At 35.4% G+C, this 17,223-nt stretch overlaps 1 protein-coding gene across 1 annotated transcript in view; it reads right to left on the minus strand.

Moving 5' to 3' along the window:
• Positions 1-243: 243 nt before the first annotated feature.
• Nsun5 (Nop2/Sun-like domain containing protein 5) overlaps positions 244-17,223 on the minus strand; it is a 35,821-nt gene continuing 18,841 nt past the window's right edge. The window contains exons 4-6 of the mRNA XM_089106448.1: positions 15,610-15,725; positions 7,116-7,288; positions 244-787 (exon numbers count right to left, since the gene is read on the minus strand). Coding sequence (XP_088962574.1) covers positions 432-787; positions 7,116-7,288; positions 15,610-15,725 — 645 coding nt within the window. The 3' untranslated portion in view covers positions 244-431. The remainder of the gene's footprint in view (positions 788-7,115; positions 7,289-15,609; positions 15,726-17,223) is intronic.

Raw genomic sequence — 17,223 nt, forward strand, 5'->3', positions numbered from 1 at the left:
AAAATAATTCTTACTTCATAATTTATAGAATAATTGTACCAAACACAACAGGCATGTAGACCCTCTATACTTTACCCCCTCCCCCCAATGTGCAAATATATAGCTCAAATTTGTTTCTAAAGTATTATATTTTTATCATACTTAGGTATTCATTAGGATTGAACGTCAGAGAAACATATTCGAAGAATACTAGGTCGGGGGTAGGCCTATATCAATCTCAAATATTTCCAAGTGGAATTATAATTAATAATTATAAATATAATTTATAATAAAATATAATTTAAATTATAAAATTAAAATTATATGACAAAGCATCGTGTTAGTACTTTCTTTTTCTGACCAAATTCCTTGGGTATTCCTGTCTTCTCAGCAAACTTTTGATATTGGATCATAATCTAGAAATTGAATTCAAATATATAAGCGGAAATATATTATTTACTCAAGTTTTTTTTTCGAACAAAGCAGCATATAAAAAATCCATTTGTAAGGTCACTTTCCACCGAGGCTCTTGCGCATTTGCGTCCAAAAGAAAATTCTTCAGATCCTCTGGTGGGCCAGTCTTTCAATGTAGCCTTGACCTTGAAATTCTCACCAACGGATTCAAGTACATCCTTTACAACATATTCATTTTCTTCTTTGTGAATAGAACAGGTTGAATATACAACCCGCTTAACATTTGGGAAGCTGAAAGCATGCTTTAAAATTTGTGATTGGAAATTTGATAGCTTTCTCAGCCTGTCATGGCTTTCCTCTCGGCCATATTCATGGCCAAGACGACGCGCAATACCTAAAAAAAGGATCTTATGAATTCTAATAAGTGGAAACTAACTACTAACAAACTTTAGATGATTATCTGGGCGTATTCGCAAAAAGGATAGTTTCCTAGCTTGTCATGGCTTTTCTCTTAGCGATAATCACTAACGAAGACGACGCGTAATGCATTAAAAAAAAAAAGAAAAAAAAGAAGCTTTTAGACGGTTATCTGGGCATATTCGCAAAGAGGATAGCTTTCTTAGTCTGTCAGAGCTTTCCTCTTAGCGATATTCATTGCCAAGACGATGTGCAATGTCTAAAAAAATTGGTCCTTATGAATTATAAATTGTGTAAGTAGGAACCCACTACTAAGAAACTTTTAGACGGTTATCTGCGCAAATTTGCAAAGAGAATAGTTTCTCTCATAGATTTGCTCTGGGGTCCTCCACAAAAACAATAAACGCATTTAGAATACAAACGAGCTTTTTTCGCCAGCTTTTAAACCAGGATATCTTTTTCATTAGTATCAGCATTAAGTAATATTTTACTCTGTCACTTCTATTTGTCTTGTCTCAGACTTAGCTGAAAGAAACTAAAGAAAAAAAAAAAACAGGTTCTATAATGCGTCAATGAATGAACAACTTGGACGGTAGGGCATTTATCATACAAGTACCAAAAAGAGAGTAACCTTTAGAATTTGTAAAAAGAGACTAACGTCCAGAATTTGTAAAAAGAGGGTAGCTTCGAAAGTGAAAAAGCCTCTAAAAAAAAGAGAGTAATATCCAGAATTTGTAAAAATTCTTTGTAAAAAAGTAACGTCTAGAATTTGTAAAAAGGGAGTAACCAGGCCTGGATTTACCATTAAGCCCGGGCCTAGGGGCGCAAAATGCCAGGGGGCGCAATGACAAATTAGTGAGTGATTTTTTTCTTTAAGAAAAACCGGACTGATGTGAATTATCGTCAAAGTGCCAGGTGCACTCTGTTGCCATACTGCCTATTCACAGAAAAGTGATTTTAAAACAAAACAGGAATTCCGTGGCCACTTATAAACTGCCAGATGTCTCCCAAGAATGGCAGCTGAGTGGTGGTATCACCTCTCTCTTTCATTACTTTTGGCTTATCAGTTGTGTTCAATGCTTCAACTATCCCCGAATTTTTGGGGATTTCCCCGAAAATCTTGCAAAAAGGGAGCGGCAAAAACACTTGAGCCCAGAAGCACCAAAGCTTTAAATTTGGCCCTGGGAGTAACCTCTAGAATTTGCAAAAAGAGAGTAGCCACAAAAAATGGAGTAAACTAAAAAAAAGAGAGTAGTCTCAAAATTTTTTAAAAAGAGTAATATTGCGAAAAAGAAAACCACCGCTATGTTTATGCTAGGAGTCAAAAAAAAAACCAGCCAAATACAATAAATATAACCAAAAAAAAAACTAAAAAACACTGATTAAAGCGAGAGTTTATAGAATAGACATTTCTAGACCATGACGGACAAATAATTTAAAAGTTATTGCTACACAGTGCTATTAGAAACATAACATAAATTCGCTGTCACCAATGTTTCGCTGAATAAATAAGGGAACTTGCATTTTTTTTTTACTTTAGCGAAATGTTTCATTCATTAAAACGAAAAGATGTCGCTTTTGTTCGGCAGCAGCTTCTGAAATGCCTATTCCTTTATGCCCGAGACAGATCAAAGTCACACCTGTTGATAAAAGCTAAGATATATGAAGGATATACGTTTCTTCTTGATTTTAACATAAGACTTGTACTACAGAAACTGAAAACTGAAATGACACGGAATTGGTAGAAAAGTTTGCATTAACACTGATTCGTCCCCAAATCTTGACTGCTAAAATCAAGGCCGTATCCATGGGGTTGGGGTTACCAGGTTTGAACCTCCTCCTCTCCCCCCAAAATTTTGCGGAAAACTGAAATGAATTAAAATTGGTAGAAAAGTTTGTACTGACACTAATTTGTTCCCAAATATTGACTGCTAATATCAAGGCCTTTTCCAGGGGGTGGGATTACCAGGTTTGAGCCCATCCCCCCTCCCCCCGAAATTTTTATCCGATTCATAAAAAAGTAACAAAATGCAGATAAACAAATTTTGATGCGTTTTGTTAAGTTTGTTTTTGTAAAACACCCCAAACAGAAATTACTCCCCCCCCCCGAACAAAAATTCTGGATACGGCCTTGACTAATATTATATTTTCGCACCTTTGCCAGTTTCATCTCACAGATGGGAAAACTAAAGTTTGATCCTCTATCTTCTCTAATTTCAAACATTATGCCTGAGATATTTGCTCTGATTGGCCAACCATAAATTTTATTATTTTATATTTTACAAATTAATTTTATAAATTAATAATTTTCATAAATTTGTTATTTAAACAAATCTTGCGAATTCACAAATTACGAACGGGATACGTGAATTGGCTTTGTAGCACTGTGCGACGCTTCAGCTTTGGAAATTACTATTCTTTTATGCCCGACACACACTAAAATCACACCTGTTGATAAAAAGCCAAGATGTATGAACAAGAGACGTTTTTTCTTTATTCTAACATAATCTAATACCAAACTATTATGTGACACGGGCATTAAATCTATTGAAGATATATTTATATATTGGACACCTTTGCCCGATAAATATTTATTGAAAAAGCCACATGGCACACGCAAGCGCAAAAACAACAATTCACCAATGCATGCATTCATGCATGCAAAAAAAAAAAAAAAAAAAAAAAAAAAAAAAAAAAAAAATGCATGTATACAACAATTTTTTAAGCACAAAGCCCCCTTCCTTTCCCTGTAAAATTTTTCTCTGTGTCCCTCTCAATTCAATATATTTTGCAGCGCTTTTAATTGTCTCAAAACCATTCAAACCAATTAGTGATCTCATTTGACCACACCTTACTTGAGAATTAATCTTTTCTTTAAATCCAGTTAAAGGGCCATAAAGTGAAGCAGATTTCGTTTTACCCTCCTAAATATTTTCTTCTTCTCCAAGAGCTAAAAAATTTGCCCTTCCCTGACATATACTACTTACTTCATCGCTAATCAAATATCATAAACCCTAGACCTTCTTGCCTTGCCGGTAAACTCCAAGGGACATTGAGGCTGCGACTTAACACTGTTCGTTCTGAATCTCCTGTTCTTCTAACATACCCTTTAATAGTTTTGCTATATTTCCCCTTCCCCTCCCCAATCGTATCCCCTTCCCATCCTATCCCGTTCCCAATCCTATCCCCTCCAATCCTATCCCCGTCCCTTTCTTCCAAACACCTGACAACCCACAACGATTGAAAATTGGCCACAAAGCACATGAAATTTTCCTTCTATCCTGCTTCCTTCTTTTCCTTCTCTTCTGAAATTTTCTCTTCTTTTGAAATTTTCCTTCTCTTCTGAAATTTTTCCTTCTTTTCCTTCTTCCAGATAAGCTGCATTTACCAACCTATTATTCTGTAACCTAATGACCTTTTCCCAATACCTTTCCTTTCTAACCAGTCTTTTTCCAGTTGAGAACAATCCTAGATCACCCTTTAACATCAAACTATTGAGTTTCACTTAAGCCTAATAGTTAGTGGCGGTTCTAGGCCTGTGCAGGGAGGGCGGGGGCAGCTACCTCCCCCGGTTTTTCTGACATTAAATTCCTTTTATGCTATATTTTTACACTCCTATTAAGGTACCTTGTCCCCTTCCTTAGTACCTTGAGACCTAAAACTGGTTTTGCCAATTATTTCCCGAAATGTCCTCGATACACTCTATTTTTTCCCCCTTTTCAAATTCCAAAACTTCTGCACATAGCACAAAACAGGTCCTATTTTTGTCTCAAAAATTCTCATAAGTAGTTTGTATGCCTAAGGGGATTCTCAGTAACGCCCATAAAGTCTTCTGACCTTTACAAGTTGCCAATTGCATTTGGTTACTCTACCTCCCTGAACTTGTAAACTTGCAACCCAAACAAACAAAATCCTTCACTTCATTCATCACTCTTCCTTTATGACAAAACTTATTCTTTTCCCTTTCATCTTTTGCCAATCCAGGGCCGATTTCGCCAGCAGATCATCTGCAATATCGTCAAATCCATTGCATTTATTCCCAAGAGTTGCTTTTAATTTTAAAATTATTAAATAGATGGCGGAGATTGTCATACAAAAAATTGTTGGAATTTTGCCTTTTGTGTTATGCCTCAATTCTCTTATCCATATCCTTTATTACTCTTTTTAGATTGCTTAGAAAAAAAAAAAAAAAAAAAAAAATCGAGATGGGATTTAGGCGTCTCAAAACAAAACTCTCAAGGTAATGCATCTGATCTTATAATGGGTACACATGGCTTCTTATTTTTCAAATACATAATTTGATAAGTCAACCGCCTAGAATTGTTTTCTAGTAACAACGCATTTATTGTAGGAAATAGAAAAGCGAAGATATTAAGAGCTTCAATACAGATAAATGACACGAGCTGAAATTTTATGCCAAAGAGTATGGGTAGCTTATAAGAGCGGGAACTGGCGCTTGTGTCAAAATATCAACGCCATCTAGCGTTTTGAGACACTGCAATTTTAAGTGTAATCATAATTTAATTGGTATAATTGGTAAAATCGGGGTAGTAACAAATGTCGATTTAACTTCCTAACATAAAAAAAACGATTACAGAAATTGAAGAAGTGCCAAGTGTCCCCAAACACTAGATGGTGTTGATACTTTTTTTGTCAACATTAGCACTAGTTCCCACTCTTATAAGCTACCAACACCCTTTGCTCTGTAATTCTCATAAGCTATTCGTTTGATGCTAGGGCATGAGTTAGCAGGAGACAGTACCCCTTGACCCTCCAAGGGTAAAAGTGCAGACACACAAAAAAAAATTCCTCTTGAGCTTTTTTTTAAATATTCTTCTTCTTCTCTTATTAGTCTTCGGTCGGTAACTTTCAACCGAACTAGTTTTATATTTTGAAACAAAGAAATGTTGCATTCAGAAAACTAATATAAATCAGGGGGGAAAGGCGAAACAGGCACAACATATCATATATATTTCCAAGTCAGTATACTAAAATTCAGAAAAACTCAAATGTACAAAGAGTGGCTCAAGAAACCATTTTTGGAGAGTTCTAGCTCAAGCTATGATTTTAATGGGGGTGTATCTAATTCAGTCCTGAATTATACAATACGTATGTTTATACCATACGTATGTTTGAAGTCAACATTACATGTAGATTTTACATATATATATATATATATATATATATATATATATATATATATATATATATATATATATATATATATATATATATATATATATATATATATATATATATATATATATATATATATATATATATATATATATATATATATATATATATATATATATATATATATATATATATATATATATATATATATATATATATATATATATATATATATATATATATATAATATATATATATATATATATATATATATATTTTTAACTTAACTTTTTATATACGATTTAACTTCACTCTTATGCACGATTTTTACTTACCGCTCATTGCCATGAGCAGTTTGATTAATAAATCAACTTCAAAATCAGGTCAGACCCGGAAATTAAACGCCCATTCAGTTCAGGTTCTGAGGCCCCACCAGGGTACTGGATTTCCTCGAATGGGGTAAAAAAGAGGTGGTCAGAAAATTATTTACAGGAGGTAGTAGGTTCTTAGTGTTGAGTAAGGAGTGGATATCTAAACTAGACCGCGGTGCCGCGCCGATGAGGGAAGACCAGCGGCGGTGGGACCAAAAACAGCGCGCTGCGCCGCCGGTAAGATGTCGGCGGCACGCCGCCGGCGCGATCAATGTTGACCGCAAACATTAATGTTTTCATCATTCTTTCTCAAATCACAGCTTAAATTTACAACAGATTAAATTTACAACACTTTAATACAAAATAACAATAAAAGTCGGAATATTTCGGCCTATATCGACGAGAAAAAGTAGCTTAAAACAAAACTAGCTTTTGTATAACGTCTTTTGTCTAGCTTTTGTGTTTTTCTATTTTTTTAATGTTTTATTTAAGCTAGTAGTTTTTTAGTTTCCATTTTTCTCCCCCCCTTGATAAATCCTTCCGGATGGGAAAGCAAAATATTCGTATTTTATTATTATTTTTGTATTAAAAAGTTTCTATTTTTCATTTTTACCTATCTTCAAAGTTTTTACCTGTTTTTAATAGACTTTCGTCTAAATGGAAAAGCAGTATGATGTACGAATTCATTTAGCAACAAAACTGTGAACAAAGGCTTAATACAACGAATAAAAGAAATGAATAAAATAATATAAGAAATGATAAAAGAAGAAATGAATAAAAGATAAAAGAAACAAGTACCTGATCCAGAACAAGAAGGGTCAACCAAAATATACTTTATATCAGGATATTCATTAGGCTGAATCTTCAGAAAATCCATGGCCATTATTTCAATACAACTTGAACCAGTTGAATCTACGAACTTTGAAAGACATTCGGAACGTTCTTGACTTCGGTCAACAGCCAGTATACATCTGGTAAGAAACATAGTTGTAATTTTCAAACTAGCCTGAAGAGCTATAGACTAGTCATTTTATTTGAAAAATTAGGAAGCATAGAACAAATTGGAACAAGTTCAAGATCCATTTATTTCCATAAAATAACGATAGCAAAAACAATATCCCAAACGGATCAATGACCCGTTATTTGGGAAAAGACATAGAATATATAAATGATGTTAAAACTTGGCATAAACACATTAAACAACGCCTAAATATAAATCGATAAAGAAAAGAAATCAACTCACCTACAGTCTACATTAAACAGCAACCCCCCCATCATCCGAAAATCAAAAACAATTTAGAATTGTATATGTCATCGAGTATCCAACGCCAAAAAAAAACAACCCCCCCCCAAAAAAAACAACCAAAATTTATTTAATATTTACCCTTAATAAGAAACTTTTCATCTGTCTCTTAAAGGAGCCGAATTTCAGCAGGAACAATGTTCCAAGCACGCCCCACAGTCACGGCAAGGCCGAAGTCTGAACGAACCGAGGGAGTAGCCGGAATCATCACATTCTCCCGGTTTCAAACTGTGTACAAATTTACTGCCCCCACTCGTTTAATTAGTAAAAAAAAAAAACATGGGAGATGTCCGTGGAAGTATTGATATGCCAACGAAGTTGAGATATAACATAAATATCATTAATCTGAAGGGAGTTTGTGTTTTTTACACAAATGATTTTTACACCAAAATGTTTGGAAAAATACGGAAAATAATCTACAATACTCCGCAAATAACAGGAAATGCCCCGAAAATCGTAATTAATGGCTTGAATTTTAGTCCAAAAATAAAATAGATGCTTTAACTTTGAATGGGTTTTAAGGGCCTTTTAACATGTATTCAGACCCGCTGAGAACTAATATCTACATTAACACTGCTTTAGAATTCATCCCCTCCCCCCCCCATAAAAAACAGAAAAGCCAAATTTCACAGAAAAAAACACAAGAAGATTTATTAGATAAATAACAGACATGTTAAACCAAAGACTGCGCTCATCGAAAGAGACAAGAGAGATCCCTGGCCGTATGATCCACTTCACACTTCCTCTGCTATTTTCAGTTGCGAAGGAATTCTTACCAACAAAGCGAACAAGCAGAGATTCATTTTGCTACTTGTGCTACAACTTGAAGAGAAAGGAATTAAAGTGTATGACGCAACCGGTGATGCCGGTGTGAAGCCGGTGATACCGGTGTGATTCTTATTGAGAAGACGGCTATTTCTATTGCGACTTCGATGGAAGGTTCGGTTGTCGGTAGAAATGCAGATTTGTGGTTCCTATTTGTCCATCAGTACAAACATCAACTGACTTTCTAACGAGTCTAATGCAAAGTATTCCAGTATAAACATAAATGACGTTTCTATCACGTTTATTACGAAGCATTCCAGTACCAAAAACAACTGACGTGTCTATCAACTCTGTTGCGAAGTATTCCCGCACACAAACAAACTGAGGTGTCTACCAACTCTATTGCAAAGCATTCCAGTATAAACACCAACTGACGTTTCAATCAAGTCTGTTGCAAAGTATTCCAGCATAAACACCAACTGACTTTTCTACCACGTTTATTGCAAAGTATTCCAGTATAAACACCAACTGACTTTTCGACCAAGTCTGTTGCAAAGTATTCCAGTATAAACACCAACTGACTTTTCTACCAAGTCTATTGCAAAGTATTCCAGTAAAACACCAACTGACTTTTCTACCAAGTCTATTGCAAAGTATTCCAGTAAAACACCAACTGACTTTTCTACCAAGTTTATTGCAAAGTATTCCAGTATAAACGCCAACTGACTCTCCTACCAAGTCTGTTGCAATGCATTCCAGTATAAACAAGCACTGACTTTTCTACCAAGTCTATTGCGAAGTATTCCCGTTTAAACACCATCTGACTCGTCTATCAAGTCTATTGTAAAATATTTCAGTATAAACACCAACTGACTTTTCTACTATATCTATTGCAAAGTATTCCTGTATCAACACCAACTGACTTTTCTATCAAGTCTATTGCAAAGCATTCCAGCATAAACACCAACTGACTTTTCAACCAAGTCTATTGCAAAGTATTCCCGTAAAACACCAACTGACTTTTCTACCAAGTCTGCTGCAAAGTATTCCAGAATAAACACCAACTGACTTTTCTACGAAGTCTCATGCGAAGCATTCCCGTATAAACATCAACTGACTTTTCTACCAAGTCTATTGCAAAGTATTCCAGTATAAAAACCAACTGACTTGTCTACCAAGTCTGTTGCAAAGTATTCCAGTATAAATACCACCTGACTTTTCTACCAAGTCTATTGCAAAGTATTCCAGTATAAACACCAACTGACTTTTCTACCGAGTCTAATGCAAAGTATTCCAGCAAAACATCAACTGACTTTTCAACCAAGTCTATTGCAAAGTATTCCAGTATCAACACCAACTGACTTTTCTACCAAGTCTATTGCAAAGTATTCCAGTATCAACACCAACTGACTTTTCTACCAAGTCTATTGCGAAGTATTCCAGTTTAAACACCATCTGACTTTTCTATCAAGTCTTTTGTAAAGTATTCCAGTATAAACACCAACTGACTTTTCTACTATGTCTATTGCAAAGTATTCCAGTATAAACACCAACTGACTTTTCTACCAAGTCTTTTGCAAAGTATTCCCGTATACACACCAACTGACTTTTCTACCAAGTCTACTGCAAAGTATTCCAGGATAAACACCAATTGACTTTTCTACCAAGTCTATTGCAAATTATTCCAGTATAAACACAAATGAGTTTTCTACAAAGTTAATTGCGAAGTATTCAAGTATAAACACCAACTGGCGCTTCTACCAACTTTGTCGCGAAGTATTCCAGAGTAAACACAAACTGACTTTTCTACCAAGTCTATTGCAAAGTATTCCAGTATAAACACCAACTGACTTTTCTACCAAGTCTATTGCAAAGTATTCAAGTGTAAACACCAACTGACTTTTCTACCAAGTCTATTGAAAAGTTTTCCAGCATAAACACCAACTGACTTTTCTACCAAGTCTATTGCAAAGTATTCCAGCACAAACACCAATTGGCTTTTCTGCCACGTTTATTGCAAAGTATTCCAGCATAAACACTAACTGGGTTTTCTACCAAGTCTGTTGCAAAGTCTTTCAGTTTAAACACCAACTGACTCGTCAACTGACTTTTCTACCAAGTCTATTGCAAAGTATTCCAGTATAAACACCATCTGACTCTTCTACCAAGTCTATTGTAAAGTATTCCCGTATAAACACCAACTGACTTTTCTACCACGTCTATTGCAAAGTATTTCCGTATAAACACAAACTGACTTTTCTACCAAGTCTGTTACAAAGTATTCCAGTATAAACACCAACTGACTTTTCTACCAAGTCTATTGCAAAGTATTCCAGTTTAAACACCATCTGACTTGTCTACCAAGTCTATTGCACAGTATTCCAGTATAAACACAAACCGACTTTCCTACCAAGTCTACTGAAAATTATTCACTTGTAAAAACAAACTGAATTTTCTATCAAGTTTGATGCAAATTTTTCCAGCACAAACACCAGCTGACGTTTCTGCCATGTCTATTGAAAATTATTCCAGTATAAACACCAACTGACTTTTCTACCAAGTCTATTGCAAAGTATTCACGTATAAACATCAACTGACTTTTCTACCAAGTCTATTGCAAAGTATTCCAGCACAAACACCAACTGGCTTTTCTACCAAGTTTATTGCAAAGTATTTCAGTGTAAACACCAACTGTCTTTCCTACCAAGTCTGTTGCAAAGTATTTCAGTATAAACACCAACTGACTTTTCTACCAAGTCTCTTGCAAAGTATTCCAGTTTAAACACCAACTGACTTGTCTACCAAGTCTGTTGCAAAGTATTCCAGTATAAATACCAACTGACTTTTCTGCCACGTCTATTGCAAAGTATTTCAGTATAAACACAAACTGAATCTTCGACCAAGTCTGTTGCAAAGTATTCCAGTATAAACAACAACTGACTTTTCTACCAAGTCTATTGCAAAGTATTCCAGTTTAAACACCATAGACTTTTCTACCAAGTCTATTGCAAAGTATTCCAGTATAAACACCAACTGACTTTTCTACCAAGTCTATTGCAAAGTATTCCCGTATAAACAGCAACTGACTTTTCTACCAAGTTTATTGCAAAGTATTCCAGTATAAACACCAAAGACTTTTCTACCAAGTCTATTGCAAAGTATTCCAGTATAAACACCAACTGACTTTTCTACCAAGTCTATTGCCAAGTATTCCAGTACACACGCCAACTGAATTTTCTACCAAGTCTATTGCAAAGTATTCCAGTATAAACACCAACTGGCTTTTCTACCAAGTCTATTGCAAAGTATTCCAGCATAAACACAAACTGGCTTTCCTACCAAGTCTATTGCAAAGTGTTCCAGTACAAACAACCCCTGACTTTTCTATTATGTTTATTGCGAAGTTTTCAAGAAAAAACACCAACTTACGTTTCTACCAAGTCTGATGCAAAGTATTCCAGCTTAAAAACAAAATGACTTTTCTATCAAGTCTATTGCAAAGTATTGCCGTATAAACGACAACTGACTTTTCTACCAAGTCTGTTGCAAAGTATTCCCGTATAAACACCAACTGACTTTTCTACCATGTCTATTGCAAAGTATTCCAGTATAAACACAAACTGACTTTTCTACCAAGTTTATTGCAAAGTATTCCAGCATAAACACAAACTGACTTTTCTACCATGTCTATTGCAAAGTATTCCCGTATAAACAACATCTGAATGTTCTACCAAGTCTATTGCAAAGTATTCCAGAATCAACACAAACTGAATTTTCTACCAAGTCTCATGCAAACTATTCCCGTATAAACACAAACTGACTTTTCTACCAAGTCTATTGCAAAGTATTCCAGTATAAACACAAACTGAATTGTCTATCAAGTCTATCGCGAAGTATTTCAGTACACACGCCAACTGACTTTTCAACTAAGTTTGTAGAAAAGCATTCCAGAATAAACACAAACTGACTTGTCTAACAACTTTAATGCGAAGTTTTCCCGTATAAACGCAAACTTACTTGTCTATAAAGTCTATCATGAAGTATTACCGACCCCACTAAAACTAAAGGGTCACTTATGTCTATTGAAAATTATTACAGTTTAAAAGCAAACTGACGGGTCTACCAAGTCTAATGCAAAGCTTTCCCGTACAAAAACCAACTGGCGTTCCTACAAAGTCTGCTGCGAATTATTCCCGAATAAACACCAACTGACTTTTCTACCAAGTCTATTGCAAAGTATTCCAGTATAAACACCAACTGACTCGTCAACTGACTTTTCTACCAAGTCTATTGCAAAGTATTCCAGTATAAACACCAACTGACTTTTCTACCAAGTCTATTGCAAAGTATTCCAGTACAAACACCAACTGACGTTTCTACCAAGTCTATTGCAAAGTATTCCAGAATAAACACCAACTGACTTTTCTATCAAGTCTATTGCAAAGTATTCCAGTATAAACAACTACTGACTTTTCAACCATGTCTCATGCAAATTATTCCCGCATAAACACAAACTGACTTTTCTAACATGTCTATTGCAAAGAATTCCAGCATAAACACCAACTGACTTTTCTACCAACTCTATTGCAAAGTATTCCAAGGAAAACACCAACTGACTTTTCTATGAAGTCTATTGCAAAGTATTCCCGTATAAACACCAACTGACTTTTCTAACAAGTCTAATGCAAAGCATTCCAGTATAAACACCAACTGACTTTTCTACCAAGTCTATTGCAAAGTATTCCAGTATAAACACCAACTGACTTGTCTATCAAGTCTGTTGCAAAGTATTCCAGTATAAACACCAACTGACTTTTCTACTATGTCTATTGCAAAGTATTCCCGTATAAACGCCAACTGACTTTTCTACCAAGTCTATTGTAAAGTATTCCCGTATCAACACCAACTGACTTTTCAACCAAGTATGCTGAAAAGTATTCCAGCATAAACACCAACTGACTTTTCTAACATGTCTCATGCAAAGCATTCCAGTATAAACACCAACTGACTTTTCTACCAAGTCTATTGCGAAGTATTTCCGTACACACACAAACTGACGTTTCAATTATGTCTGTTGAGAATTAGTTAAATGTAAACATCAAATGACGTGTCTAACAAGTGTGATGAGAAGTTTTAACGTATAAAAACCCACTGACGTTTCTATAAAGTGAGTTGCGAATTATTACCGAATAAACACCAACTGACTTGTCTACCAAGTCTATTGCAAAGTATTACAGTATTGCAAAAGTCAAGCAAAGTGTGGTTCAAGATGCAGCTGACATTTTATTCTTTCATAACTTCCTTGGTTGTGACACTACATCAAGACTGTAGAGTTTCTGTAAGCCGGTCGGGGTCACGCTTCGGTAAGCCGACCGGTTCGGTAAACCTTGTCGCGAAACACGACAAGCGTTTTTAAGAAACTGTTTCAGTGTCTAATCAAGACACAATGTTGAAAAATGAACTGATTAAAGCCGGAGATCTGTCGCTTCTCAGACTTTGCAAGGCTAGAAAGGACGAAACACGCCTTTCTTTATGACATCAGTTTTCCGTCACCAAAGCGTCAATATACTTCATCATCCCGAAAAAGTTTCAACCACACCCTCAGCTGCTCGATAACACTTCTATTAGTAAGAGTTGGACCCTAACTTTTGCTAGTCATGATATATACGACCCGCATGAGAGCGTCTGCTTAGTGTCACCAGGTGCAGGTGCAAGTACGGTGGGGTCAAATTAGACAGGTGGGGTAAAAGTATTTGGACAGTTTGTAATTTGAAAACAATTCTTCCTTCATAATATGTAGAATAATTGTACCTAACACATTGTGCAAGCAGAACCACTATATTTGAATCCACCAACCGCAAGACAGCAATTTTCCAAACAGCAAGATACTCGTGTCGAGGATCTAGGCTGCGATGCACACCCACCTGGAAGTGAGAACTGCACGAGCGTAGTTGAGGACAAGCAGAACTATGACGACTGTGAAACTGAAAACTGACTGAACTAACTAAAAGCGTAAAATAAAAAGGAAGTAACCAATGCCGTGAGTTGGACTAAGAACGTGATACGAATTAATTTTAATTATATTTATTTCTTATTTTTCATATAGGCTATACGAAGAAAGTGGTTCAATACCGCTCTCTAGGGCTATAATGAAAGAAAGGTTGAGGTGGCTAGGGCACGTTGTGCGGATGACAGATTGCCGACGACTGTCCTTTTCGGCTAACTGTCTATGGCTAAACGGAAAGCAGGTTGTCCTCGTCTAGGGCGGGAGGATGGCATAAAGAAAGATTTAAAGGAAATGGGAACTTCGTGGGCGGGTGTAATAAAGGAGGTTTATAATAGATTGGGACGGAGGAAAAGAAGCCGTAGCTGTGTTGGCCTCAGGCAGCTTGGTGCTGCAGTGAGTTGTTAGTAGTAATAGTAGTAGTATTTCTTATTTTATACGAATTTTCAAAGCTTTTACAAGTCAACAACTTTCGTTTAAAACATTATTTCTAAACTCCTGGCGACATTGTCTAGTTAAAATTCAACCAATGTTCGTATTTAAAAATCTCGTCTCGCATTCACAGCTTAGTAGGGAAAGATTCTCCATTTTTTTTCTCTTTTTAAAACAAAATATTTTTCTAAAGTTTCGGCTCAACTTCGGGTTACATAGGGAGTTTTAGCTAATTTGAGAAAATATATTTTTAAAGTTTTGGTTCAAGTATGAGCTATCTAAGAACTTTTAGTTACTAGAATTTCCTGTCTTTCCATGTCTTTCCTGCCTAATTGTTTGGCAATTTCCAGACTTTACATGTCTTTCCTGCCTAATTGTTTGGCAATTCAGTGGATAAGAAAAGGTACAAAATCACATCCCAAAACATTTTTGAAGAAAAGTAAATATTTCTATCTTTTTTCTATGAAATTCAGCTCGTACGTGTTTTTGGGCAAAGCTGAAGTCTTCAACAGTGTTAAAGCTGTTGTTTTTTTCTCAGCAGGTCTGAATACAAGTAATAGTCATATACCATTAGAAACCAATTCAAAGCATTTACTTTTTATTTTTTGAACAGAATTCAGCTTTAAGTTCATTAACCGGTTTTGGATTTTTGCAGGATTTTACAATCCTTTTCTCGAGATTCTTATGAACTTACTCGTTAATAGTGTCTCTGAACAACGCAATAAATCTTCGACATATTTTTTTCAATTGTTCTGTTTTCACTTATATAGTTAATCAGAAGAAATTACCCTTCGTTCTCCATCAGGGCTGCAAGCAACGTTGTCTTCATGCCAGGAGCCGCACAGGCGTCAATAACTTGTGATCCTCTTTTTGGATTTAAAGCAACGGCTGAGAGACAGCTAGCCTGTAAAAAAAAAAATCAATACAAATTATAATTTAGCTTTTTTTTTCTCCAAGAAAGAAACAAAATATTAACATTCTAGGGTGAAAACGTCGGTGAAAACGTTGCAAACGGTGCAAACGTTGCGTAAAGGAAGCTAAGACAAGTTAGATTTTCCATGGAAAGCAAATTCAAAGCTTTAGAAGATGGCCTCAAAATTGAAAGTTTGGACGTGAGATGTTGAGTCTCAGCTTTTCCCCGAATTTATGATAGATGGGGTTGAACATTTTTCGGACACAAGGTTTGCTTTTGAAACAAGCGGTTTTTGGACAAGGTGTTGAGCCTTACGTTTTCCTTGAATTTATGATAGAAGGGATTGAACTTTTTTGGAAACAAGTTGATAGGCTTTACATATTCCTCGAATTTGTGGTAGAAGGCATTGAATATTTTTGAACTTTTTTTTGAACAAAAGATGTTGAGCCTTACATTTTCCTCGAAGTTATGATAAAAGGCTTTGAGCCTTTTTTTGGACACGAGTTTTGTTTTAAACATTTTCTTGGACACAAGATGTTGGGCCGTACATTTTACTCAAATTTACGATAGAATACGTTGAATATTTTTTAAAGCTTTTTTTTGGACCCAAGATATTGAGCCTTACATCATCTTCGAAGCTACGATAGAAGACATTAAAGCTTATGTGCATTTTTTACACAAAAGATGATGGGCCGTAAAGTTTCCTAGAATTTATAATACGAGTCGTTTAATATTTTTGAACATTTTCCTGGACGCAAAATGTTGAGCCTAACATTTTTCTCGAAGCTATGATAAAAGGCGTTGAGGCTTTTTTTTCTTACACAAGTTTTGTTTTTGAAAATTTTTTGAACACAAGACGTTGGGCCTTACGTTTTCCTAGAATTTATTATAGAATGCGTTGAACGTTTTTTAGACGCAAGATGTTGATCGATACATTTTCTCAAAGCTATGACACACGGCGTTGAGCGTTTTTTTGACACAAGATATTGAGCCTTACATTTTCCTCGAATCTATGACAGAAGACATTAAAGTTTTTGAGCATTTTTTAGACAAAAGATGATGGGCCGTACAGTTTCCTCGAATTTATGATACGAGGCGTTGAATATTTTTGAACATTTTCCTGGACGCAAAATGCGGAGCCTAACATTTTTCTCGGAGCTATGATAGAAGGCGTTGAGGCTTTTTTTTCTTACTCAAGTTTTGTTTCTGAAAATTTTTTGAACACAATACGTTGGGCCTTACATTTTCCTAGAATTTACTATAGAATGCGTTGAACGTTTTTAAGGCGCCAGATGTTGATCGATACAGTTTCTCAAAGCTATGACACACGGTTTTGAGCGTTTTTTTGACACAAGATATTGAGCCTTACATTTTCTTCGAATCTATGACAGAAGACATTAAACGTTTTTGAACAATTTTTAGACAAAAGATGATGGACCGTAAATTTTCCTCGAATTCCTGATACAAGGCGTTGAATATTTTTGAGAAT

Source organism: Artemia sp. Qi Xiang Cuo, chromosome 20 (assembly GCF_049724085.1).
Source record: "Artemia sp. Qi Xiang Cuo chromosome 20, ASM4972408v1, whole genome shotgun sequence".
Classification (NCBI taxonomy): domain Eukaryota; kingdom Metazoa; phylum Arthropoda; class Branchiopoda; order Anostraca; family Artemiidae; genus Artemia; species Artemia sp. Qi Xiang Cuo.